The 12,602-nt window shown below is 40.0% G+C and overlaps 2 protein-coding genes across 2 annotated transcripts in view; one reads left to right on the top strand and one right to left on the bottom strand.

Annotated features, from left to right (window-relative positions):
- Positions 1 to 5,030, top strand: part of LOC117883569 (nicotinamide riboside kinase 2-like) — an 18,795-nt gene extending 13,765 nt beyond the window's left edge. The window contains exon 8 of the mRNA XM_034782959.1: positions 3,735 to 5,030. Within this exon, the coding sequence (XP_034638850.1) occupies positions 3,735 to 3,785 (51 nt within the window). The 3' untranslated portion in view covers positions 3,786 to 5,030. The remainder of the gene's footprint in view (positions 1 to 3,734) is intronic.
- The window catches only part of SQOR (sulfide quinone oxidoreductase), a 15,988-nt gene extending 4,331 nt beyond the window's left edge, over positions 1 to 11,657 (bottom strand). The window contains exons 1-7 of the mRNA XM_034782958.1: positions 11,265 to 11,657; positions 10,318 to 10,488; positions 9,655 to 9,708; positions 7,349 to 7,543; positions 5,902 to 6,111; positions 5,188 to 5,371; positions 4,010 to 4,077 (exon numbers count right to left, since the gene is read on the bottom strand). Of these exons, the coding sequence (XP_034638849.1) occupies positions 4,010 to 4,077; positions 5,188 to 5,371; positions 5,902 to 6,111; positions 7,349 to 7,543; positions 9,655 to 9,708; positions 10,318 to 10,488; positions 11,265 to 11,498 (1,116 nt within the window). The 5' untranslated portion in view covers positions 11,499 to 11,657. The remainder of the gene's footprint in view (positions 1 to 4,009; positions 4,078 to 5,187; positions 5,372 to 5,901; positions 6,112 to 7,348; positions 7,544 to 9,654; positions 9,709 to 10,317; positions 10,489 to 11,264) is intronic.
- Between the last annotated feature and the right edge of the window lie 945 nt (positions 11,658 to 12,602).

Below are 12,602 nucleotides of genomic sequence, written 5' to 3'. Positions count from 1 at the left end.
GCTTTACCCCTTCTTCATCCATCCAGCCTTTTTCATTCACATGTACAAAACAACCAACAGGGAACTTGAATTTCGGCATTGTTTTTCTTTTAAAAATAATCATTGGTCTCAGTTTGGCGCCATCAGCTGTGCATCCTAGTACCACTGTAAAACTGGACTTCTCATGTCCTGTTGTTTTAATTAAAATTGTTTTTTCACCTTTTTGATGGACAGTTTTATTTCCAACCATATCAAAATTCATTGGAGTTTCATCCATATTTCCAATACTACTTAACGCATAGCCATGTTTAGTGCGCTGTTGTATTACGTATCGATGGAAACTATTTACTTTGCTATCAAGATCTGCAGGTAATTTTGGGGCAATTTTCATCTTTTGCCTCAGTACCATATTATGCCTTCCCATGAATCTAGTACACCAGGATACAGTGGCCTTAAATCTGTTGCTGTGATCTGGGTTAGATTTGGCCCACTGAAGTGCAAACAAATGTATTTTATTTCGTGTCACTACATAACCGTTTTGGCGATGCTCATTCACCATGTCTGCTACATGTTTTTCGAGTTCTGGCCAATGTGGAGTGCCTCTTCTTAATGCACACTTACCCCTTGGCATACTCTTTAATGCTTTTTCATTTGCTTTCCAGTCCCGAACCATCTTTTCTGTTACTCCATATTGTCTTGCAGCAGCACAGTTATGTTCCATGGCAAAGTTTACAACTTTAAGTTTGAAACTGGCTTCATATTTCTTTCTTCTTGCTGGTGGAGCCATGATGGGGTTTTGACTGTTGGACATTTGTATACTGTACTGTATGTACTGGTGCTATACTGTATGAACAGGTACAGATACTGGTGCTGTACTGTATGTGGTACCCAGTATACAACAACCAGCCAATCACGGCAAGTGATGTACCTTACCGGCGATTGGCTGGTTGTTGTATACAAAGCCTTCTTGGATTGGTCAGCTCTCCCTGCCTGCCCAGCCCTCCCTGTCTCCAAGACTATCAGAGCGGTAGCGCAAACATGCCTCTTTCACCCGTCTGGCCCGCCCTTGTATCCTATTACCTCCTTCTCTGCCTCTCAGATCTCGCACATGCGCGCCTGCGCCGCTTCACTGCAGTCCTCAGGAGCAAGATCTGAGAGGCAGAGAAGGAGGTACGGTAATAGGATACAAGGGCGGGCCAGACGGGTGAAAGAGGCGTGTTTTTCTGGGCACAGCGCCGCTCTCTCTCTTTTTTCCATACCCCGGGTGTCCCGGACGTCTGCAGCTTGCTCTGCCCTTCACTTACACCTTCCTGGTGAGGTGCCCCCTCACCTCGTCATCGGGTGGGGATGCGGCCACGGCCGTTTTTGAGCTCCCCCCACCATATGCGGCAACCGCAGATTCTCCAGTCCGGCTCGGAAGTTTCAGCACCCACCCTATAAGACGACACCCGGCGTATAAGACGACCCCTGACTTTTGAGAAGATTTTCCTGGGTTAAAAAGTAGTCTTATACGCCAGAAAATACAGTATATTTTCTGTGTTTGTACAGTATCCAGCACATGGACCCCCTTCTTTGGTTTTCCCTTAGGCACTACTGTAATAAGTGGAATAAATAATGACTATTAGAGAACAGGATGAGACCTAATGGGGGGGGGGGGGAAGAAGGGGGAAGCAGCAGCTTAACAGCTGCCTACAGTGGGAATCTTACACCTTCCTTTGAAGCTGCTGCAGCCGGCCACTAATGAAGACTGACAAACCTCCCAAATGCAACAGGCATGTCTTTGCCTTCTAACATCAACATATAGCAACTTGTATATTCTATCAAAAATAATGTAAATTCTACCAAAACAAGATATTCCATTGCTCACACTTCTCCCACAGGGAGTGGATAATAGAGCAAACAACATATGATAGTTGTGTAGTCTATAAGCCTGTAGCTTAATGCAGTGCTTGTAGGCAATCATACTACAGTGATGAGCAGTTTAAGACATAAGAATGACTGTACTGGGTCAGACCAAAGGTCCATCTAGCCCAGTATCCTGTCTACTGACAGTGGCCAATGCCAGGTTCACTCCCTCTGGGGCACCTAACAGGTAATGATCAAGTGATCTCTCTCCTGCCATCCATCTCCACCCTCTGACGAACAGAGTCTAGGGACACCATTCCTTACCCATCGTGGCTAATAGCCATTAATGGACTTAACCTCCATGAATTTATCCAGTTCTCTTTAAACGTTGTTATAGTCCTAGTCTTCACAACCTCCTCAGGCAAGGAGTTCTACAAGTTGACTGTGCTGTGTGAAGAACTTCCTTTTATTTGTTTTAAACCTGCTGCCTATTAATTTCATTTGGTGGCCCCCATGTTCTTGTATTATGGGAATAAATAAAACAACTTTTCCTTATCTACTTTCTCCATATCACTCATGATTTTATATACCTCTATCATATTAGTCTCCTCTTTCCAAGCTGAAAAGTCCTAGCCTCTAATCTCGCCTCATATAGGACCCATTCCAAACCCCTAATCATTTTAGTTGCCCTTCTCTGAACCTTTTCTAGTGCTAGTTTATCTTTTCTGAGATGAGGAGACCACATCTGTACGCAGCATTCAAGATGTGGGCGTACCATGGATTTATACAAGGGCAATAATATATTCTGTCTTATTCTCGATCCCTTTTTTAATGATTCTTAACATCCTGTTCGCTTTTTTGACCGCCACTGCACACTGTGTGGACATCTTCAGAGAACTATCCACAATGACTCCAAAGATCTTTTTCCTGATTTGTTGTAGCTAAAATTAGCCCCCATTATATTGTATGTATAGTTGGGGTTATTTTTTCCAATGTACATTACTTTACATTTATCCACATTAAATTTCGTTTGCCATTTTGTTGCCCAATCACTTAGTTTTGTGAGCTCTTTTTGAAGTTCTTCAGTCTGCTTTAGTCTTAGCTATCTTGAGCAGTTTAGTATTGTCTGCAAAAACTTTGCCACCTCACTTTTTACCCTTTTCTCCAGATCATTTATGAATAAGTTGAATAGGATTGGTCCTACGACTGACCCTTGGGGAACACCACTAGTTACCCCTCTCCATTCTGAGAATTTACCATTAATTCCTAGCCTTTGTTCCCCGTCTTTTATCCAGTTCTCAATCCATGAAAGGACCTTCCCTTTTATCCAATGACAACTTAATTTCCATACGAGTATTTGGTGAGGGACCTTGTCTAAGGTTTTCTGGAAATCCAAATACATGTTTGTTGACCCCTTCAAAGAACTCTAATAGATTAGTAAGACACAATTTCCCTTTACAGAAACCATGTTGACTTTTGCCCAACAATTTGACTGTGTATAATAGAATTATTGGTCAGTTCAGACATCTCTTTTTTGTTCATTCTTCCTACTTAGTGAGTCAGTAAAGCAATTGTATCGTTGGGGCTAGACTAGGCTTTGTGCACGGGGGAAAATTTAAGCTTAACACGCATTATTGTCAATTTCTTTTTAAAGGGTCTTTCTTCCCCCTCCACTATGCAGCTTGTAAGCCTTTTAAAAAAAAATAAAATAACACCACCCCCCCCAAATTACGAGATTCTTGTATAAATACTAGTTAGTTTTAGTATCAAATAATAAGTCCCCTTAATTATTTTCAGTTTTCTTGGATTCTCCATAATTTTAAGTATTCTTTTCCCAGAAAGGCTTAACATAATAGTGGTTTCAGGGTAACTGACAAGGTTTTGAAGTTACACTAAGTTTTTTCTTTCAGTACCTTTCTCCTTTAGAAAGTCAACTTAAATTCAGGAGTGAAAAATTGTGAGACTGGATGGAGAAGAGTGGTACCTGTCTATTCTTCAGCACCTGCTACTGAAGACGGGGACAAATAACTAAACTAAGCTGCACATGAACAATTAAAGTGCTGTATTTTAAGAGTACAAACACCTAAAATATAAGCAATACTCTCTACCCACTTTTATTATTTAAAAAAAATAAACTGCTGGAGGATAATTCTAATAAGGCAATTTCTTAGAAACATTAAAATACCTTTTTAGTTGGCAATTGGCTCTTCATTACTGAAGAAATTGTTTTATCAAGCACTGCAGACTGGGCAGCTACATAAGAGATAAAAAGTTAGTTACACAACTTTGGCTACATTGCAGTTGAAGCATTTTCCTGCTATATTATTACATATTATTTACACTAATATGACGACAATAATACAGTACATGGAAACTATTGTACAATTCAGTTTGTTTAGTAGAATGGGAATAATTCAGGTGGGTTTTTTTTAGGTTGTATATTCTCCAGTATAATAATCTAGTTGGACTTCTTCACATTTGTTTAATAAGTTTTTTTCTAGTTATTTCTAGAACAGATAAGATATTGGTGCATGTTAGTGAAGTCTGAACTTCATGTTTTGGGGAAAGGGGAGGGGGAGTTCCAAAATGTTTTGGAATTAGAGAAGTTTCATACTAAAGTTCCAGCAGGCTGATTATATAAAAATATTGTATAATGTTAAAAAGGGAGCTGTGACAAGCTATGGCAACATTGCCTGTGCTGAGTTAGTTCAATACACCACTCATTTTAGGTGCACATTTTTCTTATACCAATAACTACAATTTTAGTAGCCTTAATCCATTTAATTATTGTATTTCCATATTCTACAGCCACAGTATTTAACATTCAAATTTTAACCATGATAGGCATATGCCTAATGTCCATTTTGTACAGTTCAAATTCAGGGACTGCAAGAACAGAACATGGGATCATTTGACTATGAGAGTCTTAGCACTCAGATAGCATATGCATGTACTTTGAGATACAATAAAAAGTTGCATAACTGAAGATGGAATAAGTGAATTAGTGTTATGTTCATTTTCCATAGCTCGTCACACTCCATCTCTGTGCCAGAGACACAAATAAAAACCTCAGATCAGAGGTGTGGGGTATGAGAGTGCTGGAATTGCATGTTAAGAACAGTTGAAACCTGTTATCTGTAGTCCATATTGTAAGTTTTGGGAAACAGCATTGTTACTTTGCAAATAAACAAAAAACTTTTTAATCACTACAAGCCAACAGTACTTTGTCAGAAGTTTCTCTTACCACAAGGGTTAAGTTGGTTTTCTGAAAAATGGTCCAGCGGGAACATGCAAGTTAATTTTTTTTTGTTTTGTTTTAAATTGTTACCTTTAACCATTAAAAAACAAGACACTGAACTATACCTATAGCTGCAGCTGTTTTTGATGTTGGAAGGTTGGTGCAGTCTCCAATACCAAACACATTGGGGTATTTCTTGTGTTGCAGAGTTTCCTTATCTATGTCTAACCAGCCAGCTGCATCTGAAACAGGACTGTTCATGAGTACATCAGGTGGTCCCATAGGTGGTGTGACATGAAGCATTTCATACTGGGCAGAGAAAGAAACAAAACAGCTAGATAAATGGAATTCAATGAACAGGATTAAAATTGATACCCTTATTATAGCAGGTCAGATCTGCATTGGGATGAGGGGGAGAAAATTAAAAAGAGTGGGGGAGAAAAGGCTCTTTTGCCTTGTTACAGTCAAATGTAAGGTTCAGCTTCTAAGTATTTTTGAGTGCGTCCTTGCTACGTGCTTTAAGATCGCTAGCCAGTTACTGATCCACTCCAGCTGTGCTATTCACAAACAATTTTAGTCAGAGCAGAGCTTCTTTTAACCACTCAGCTACATCTGCTGAGAGTGCAGATCCTGCTCAGAGTTTTGAGGGAAATGACAATATTACCATTTTAGCTGGGATAGCCCCAGTTTCTGTTTCCATATTTGAAGTTACTCACTTTTCTACATTCTGGGAGGTGGAGGGGAAATCTCAGTATTTAGTATTTCAGTTGACAGTAAATAGTGATGGCAAAACCAGAAGAAGACCAAACTAAAGGCCTGAAAGCTTCTACATTACTGACCTGATAAACCTCAGTCACTCCAGGTGTGTCCAAATTCTCAAATACAGCTTCTTGTTTGTCTGCTCGAACCTCAATGAGATTGCATTTGTAGTTAACAACAATATTCCTAGCCTTAATTATCTCCAGCAATCTATCAGCATACTTCTGAACAGTAAAAATTGATCCAAGCGAAGTATTGAAGATGATGTTGGCTTTGGATCGTTTTCCTGTCTGGGTAGAAAGAAATTAATTTCTAACAGTGAACAGAGTACAAAAGCAGTAGAACTGGATAGCAACACTACACTATTGTAAATGAGAGCATATACTGTGTAACTAGCAGCTGTTTTGAATTTTCATATATTAACATTCAAACACTTAAAATGTGTATTGGAGCCACACAATCTCAAGGTTTGATCCTCTCAGTTATCTGGTCAGAAACTAGGTAAGTATCTTCTTTGGGTGAGACCTCCCAGGAGGGCATTGGTGCCACGTGAAGTGGGGTAGCAGTCGTTTATTGGGTATCACTATTATTTGACTGAGAACTAAGCAAGTGCCCTAGCACAGAAAAAGGGAGCACAGCATTTTGGATGACATGCAAAACTGAGGGTTTAAATACTTGTCTATTAAAGGTCCCCTGGCACGGTTAGCCTTAGTGTCTTGGCCAAACACCTATCTGGGTATTGCATTCTGTCTACATAAGATTCCCCTGGTACTTTCAATTGGGTACAATCATATTGTTTGCTTTACTTCCTAAGCTGTGTGGTGTGTATTTTTAATAGCTAGTGCATTTAAGTGGCTCCTGTCAGGGTGGGTGTGTGTAGTATGCACACTGCTCTTGGAATCCCTTAACATGGAAAGTGTTATATAAATACACAGTATTAAATCTTTAAAATCTCTGTTCTATGTACTAAACATTACAGACAAGATCCTTGTCCTGCAATAGCCCCTTTGGTACCACAAAGCTTACTTTACTAGCCAGCTGAGTATTCCCACAGCATGGGAAAGTCACCAGGCCAACTCTACACCACCCCTCCCTCTCAGCCACCAACCTGGCTGAATGGAAGGGAGCATGGTGACAGTGCTTCTGCACTCCATCTATTCCAGGCAGTTAGAAGGCACCAAACTGGAGCCCATACTAGCCAGTGCAGATTAGGGCAATCCTGACACTGCTGTAAGTTACATTGGGGACTGAATTGGGTCTCTGCTAGCCACAGAAACACGGAGCCACAACGGTAGCTTAGAACATTCGTTCTTCGGCTGCTCTGAGCCCTAATGGTCTGTTTCATATTGACAGACGCTCAGAAAAGTTGATCTGTAAACCAATTACCTTATTAAGATTTAAGTCACAACATCTTTTTCACCTCAGGGCTTATTTTTGTCATAATTACAACATGATCCCCATAAAATAAGTCTGATCTCTAGCAGTGGTAACAGGCATCATCAGGAGGGGATGTGATGAAATACGTACCTTTCTCAAGTAGGCCTCTGACAAGTACATGATTTTCTGAGGAGCCCCTCCACATTTCACTGGAGTGTTTGGAAAAGTGAAGATGGCGTTTCCTTCCTTGAAATCTTGCAAAGCCTTCCAGGTTTTCTCTACTGTGTGGACTGAATAATTGGAACCTATTTTAGGATAATTAAAACCCTCAGGCAAACCTTTAATCTACAACAAAACAAAAGCTTTTATTAAAACATAGCTGGAACAAATTGATGTAAAATCTTCCCTTGTCTTCAGATATTTTGTAATCTATAACAGATCATTTGGGAAACCAAAGTTTTAGCTGAAGGTAGAGCTATTTTCCACTGCACCCACAGACTGCTTAGTTTTTAAAAGGGGATCTGTCAGGGGGTGAATCCCCTAAACTAGTTTTTGTGAAAATAAGCTGTACAAAGCAAAAAGCCCAGTATTAATGGTTCCATGATTTTTTTAAAGAAAGTATAACAGTTGTAATCATAAACATTGCCAGCAGAGTGCATGTGTTATATAAAATACTGTATCACTGGGCTCGTGCACAGTCAGAGCCTGGCTGGAAGTGAAAAGGATTGAGCTGTTTACTTTTTAAGTTCACTCAGTTTGGACAATGAAAACAAACAGCTTAAAGAGTGAAAAGTAAATCTGATTTTTTAAAAATATTTCAGTTTTTGTCATCTGATGGTTATTTGTAGCAGAACTAAAGAAATCTTGGGCATTTTTTTTTTTTTTTTTAAAGTAAACTATTTGTATCCTGAAATGTCTCATCACTGCTGTATCAGCATCTCAATCAATTTATTTATCCTCATGACACCTTTACAAGGAAGGGAATTATTCCCTGTTTACAGAGAAGGGGCTGGGGCATTTCCATGGGACAACTCTCCCGAGTAAAGTTACACATGTGCATCAGTGTTTGCAGCACTGACACCTATGCCAAGAAGACATGCATGTTCACTCTGATTTGCAATCAACTCCCTGGGACCACTTGCAGTGTGTTAAATTACACCCACACACACAAATCCTTGCAGGATAGGGGCCTCCCCATACCTGTCTTGTGGGCTTTAATTTTAATCATGATTTTATTATTTTTAAACCCAAATAGTTTGCTATCTAGCTATAAATAAGTGGTGACTGGTTTTGCCACACTGCACTTTCCCTGGGTATTCATTGTACTTGTCTTTATCAGGTTGTGCTATAGAAGAGCTAACAGCAAACATTGACAATCATTAAATACTGTGCAGTTTGGTTTCAATAGAACTAATCTCCGTAGGAGGTAGTTGACTTTAGATAAGCAACAAGCTGCTTCTCACTCACAAGTGATGGCTCAAGTAATTGTTTCCACTGTGCCTTTAGAACTACCAGAGCTCCAAATAGCAGCATTTTCCCATTTATCAGAAGCTACGCCACATGCTCACCCAGACTTAGGACAACAGTTGACGCAGATCCCACATATGCCTCCCACCCCAGTATCTAGGGGACTCAAGGCTTTAGGCTGCGCTTGCCTGATACAATGTAATGAACTTTAAGAAGAAAAAGTGGCACCGGAGAAAGTCCTTGTGCCAGATTTGTTACCAGCGCCAGTGGAAACTACTGCACCCTAACACTACCACTTTCCCCAATGCTCCACTATGGAGGGCAGATTTAAGTTCCAGAATAGGCTCTATGATGCCACCCCCCTCCATCAGCAGAAACTGCCCCCAAAATGCAATGAATCAATGTCTTGCTTGGGAGGCCTTGCCAATCTTCCACATCTGGCCCGGGCTAAACAGAGTTGCAGGCAACTGCACCACTTGCAAACCCCCTCTTCAGGCAGAAATTCTGCCAGTAGGGGCCTGAAGGCTGGGTGCTGCTGATGGAAGCTAGATTGCGATTCAAGCCTCTTTTCTATATTAAATTATTGGACCTCTTGAGATCCCTTGCAGTCCTACATTTTTAGGATTCTACAGTTTATTCAGCCAGCCAATCAAGAGTTATTTCTGTGTGTGATCAGATGTGTAGAAAACGTCTCTCTGTGGAAAGGCACAATGGATAAATAAGATGACAGCTTTGCTATGTGATTAGCGAGAGGTTATTTATGCTGAATGGTTTGAGAATAGCCCCAAATTGGAGCCCCTACTATCCAGTGCAATTTAGAGCCTCTATAGACAGAAAGACATGAATATTCATTCGTTACTGCGAGAACTAGTAGACACACTTTATATACTGTATTGAAAAACCACTAAATTTAGAAGATCACAAAAGTATATAGTGCAATTTCTATGCAATTAACACCAGTAAAAATGTATTTGGTTTAAAGCGAATACCTTTTCGTAATGCAGTTGAAGCCCAAGGGCAATTATCAAATATTTGTAAGATATCTATAGTATAAAGAAAAAAAAAAAACAGATGTCATTTATACATAATGAACTTTGCCTCAAAAGGTTAATTTAAACAATCTGACAACTACTAATGAACACTAACTGTGAAATAATGCAAGGTATGGAAAACAAACCAAGCCATGTATTATAAGCCATATGAGGTAAATACTAAAAGGTGGAATGATTAAAAATGCATCATGAAATAAACAAATTACACTGAACATCCGAAACATTTACTCCATTGTTCAGCAAGGTAATTACTCCTTATTTTGCAGTATTCAGTTCATTAAAACAAGTGCTGAAAACATGCTGGTACTTGCTACCTGGAGAGAAAAGCATCTATTGATCTGGAGGGTTTTGTTGTCCTGGTTTTTGTTTTAAATAAGTAAATAACCCACAGAAGCAATTGTTATCATACTATCAGTGTAACAAGTGTTTTCAGTACATTTTCAGGACTTCTTGGATAGTGTAGAGTATCCGTTTCATGGCACCCATACAGGATGGGAAATTCATTTTGTATTTATGGGAACCCTTTGGAGTGGGAAATCAGAAGTAAGTTTCTCTGACACTATCTTAAGGCTCACGGATATCCATCATTATCACGGTTACCTTTTTGTCATCCGCTAAATGGATGCAGTTCTTGTCTGGATCCAACTCTGTAACACTGGATTTGATCCATTTTACACCTGAAGGAATCACGCTGGCTGTCGGACGTCCAGATGTTGCCAGCTGTTTTGCACCAGCGCCAACTAGTGTCCACATGGGTTGATAGTAATGTTTCTGAAAGAAAACTCATCTCCATGAATCGGCCTCCATTTCACAGCTGACAGGACTGCAGAGGTTGCTCACTGAGGCCCAGGGAAAGGGAAAGTAGGACAAAGTGCCTCTGATGATCCCCTATAGCGAAAGGGGTATTGACTGCCTTTGGAGGGAGTCTGGAGCAGACAAGGGCTGGCTGTGATGCAGTGCATTAGGCATGTAGCCATGGAACCCAAGAAGATATTTCACTTCATAGAAGATAAACTCTTCAATCAGGTCATGAAGTTCATAAACATAAGGGCAAGATTGAGTAGTTGCCCACTAATCTATTGGTTGCACAACCTAGCCCTAAGGGCGAGAGTAAGGTGACCAGATGTCCTGATATTATTGGGCCCATTGTCTTATATAGAATATCTATTACCCCCCAAGGCCTCCTCCCCCAATCCAATTTTTCACACTTGCTATCTGGTCACCCTAGGTGTGAGGCTTCTGGCTTCCTCGCTGAAGCAACAATAAGTTGCTTTTTGATCATTTGAACCTTCAGCTAGAAGGTCGGTCACATTTTGTTCCTAATGAAAGGATCTGTATAGACAGATATGTACTTTGTAAATGTTGCCTCATGCATCATAGCTAAAGGCAGTTTTTTATGGTGCATTACATGGTATTCTCTTGCTGGGAGACCTGCGTGGATTTTAATTCTCAATTGCATAACAGAGGGAAGGAGCAAGAACAAACAAACCAGCTTCTCAACTAAGGAAAGCTAGTACCTCATTCTCTAATTTTAAAAGGATTTTTACCTCATTTGGTTCAACAACAGCCACGTTTTCAGCTCCCACTTTCCGCTTCATCCGAGCACTCATGGTGATTCCACCACTGCCCCCGCCAAGCACCAGCACTTCGTAGTGATTCTTAGCAGCACACCTGGATGCAGTGTGCATTTGGAAATAGCCCATTTTCTGCACTCCCGGCCTAAGCAGGTGTACAAAAGAACGGACACAGAAGCAGGTGGACATCACTCCCATGTTTGACATCTTCAGTAAGTATGAATCTACAAGATAAGGAAAGGCACTGGTGAGAATGAAAAGAAACAAAGAAATGAATTATCGTTGGTTGGTAGTGGATTCTAGAGTTCACCATAATTGACTGTGTTGTTTTAAATATTATAAGCACCACCCAGAGCATGGGATAGGTGCTCACAGAATATATATTTTAATAACCAAATAAAAACATACAAGCATTTTATTTTTTCCTTACGTGCTGAGACTCTGCTCAGGCTTCACAAACAATTACACCGGGAATTTCCGCTTTTATGCTGCTTTTGGGATGTGTGTGTTGCTATCAACTCTTGCAGGAGAAATGAAACACTCTCAGCTTGGGTCTTGGCGATGAAGCAAGCAGAGGGAATTCAGTGGAATGACAGCGTGGCCCTTATCTGTTTTAAGATCCTAAACCTATTATGTATTTTAAAAAGATTCAGTTCCCTATCTACAATCACTTTTTAGCATCTAGGTCAACAAGGTATTGAGATGAATGTTACCAGATACAAAGTTCAAACCTGTGCCCATCCACTCCTGAAATGACTAAAACAAATGTGAATCAGAATCATAAAAGACAGTGTTCCAGTCTAAAGATATGGCAAGTTATAGAGCATTACCAAGATTTATCTGATCTTTTATTGCAGTTAACCCAATATCAATATACATGACTTTAACCAAGAAAAAAAAAAAAGCCAACTATGAGAATTTTTTTCTATAAGTGCAACACCCTTTGATATTTTGCATCTAGTAAACAGATGGGGGGAACCCCTTTTAAATAGTTTAATCAATCATTTATAACCACAATTTACTTTTTTTTTTGCTCCGCATATTAGTAGGAAACATTTTGCTATTCTAAGCCATAAAGTTGGTGATAGGAGTGTTGCCAACTCTTACAATTTTAATCACGTCTCAATATTTATTTATAAATATATCCACAGCTCCTTATTTATTTAGCATGTGCACAGTTATCTAGCCAAGTGATGACATCTTCAGTGGCATGATGCAGTTCTTCTAGGCCACCGCTGATTGGCTGCAGAGACCTTGCCCGGTCCGGAACCTGTTCAACAGGGACCACTGACAGGGCAGGTCAAAGCCAGG

This window comes from Trachemys scripta, chromosome 10 (assembly GCF_013100865.1).
Source record: "Trachemys scripta elegans isolate TJP31775 chromosome 10, CAS_Tse_1.0, whole genome shotgun sequence".
In the NCBI taxonomy this organism is placed as follows: Eukaryota; Metazoa; Chordata; order Testudines; family Emydidae; genus Trachemys; species Trachemys scripta.
Note: the sequence above shows the minus strand (reverse complement) of the source record. Positions and strands in the feature narration are given on the sequence as shown.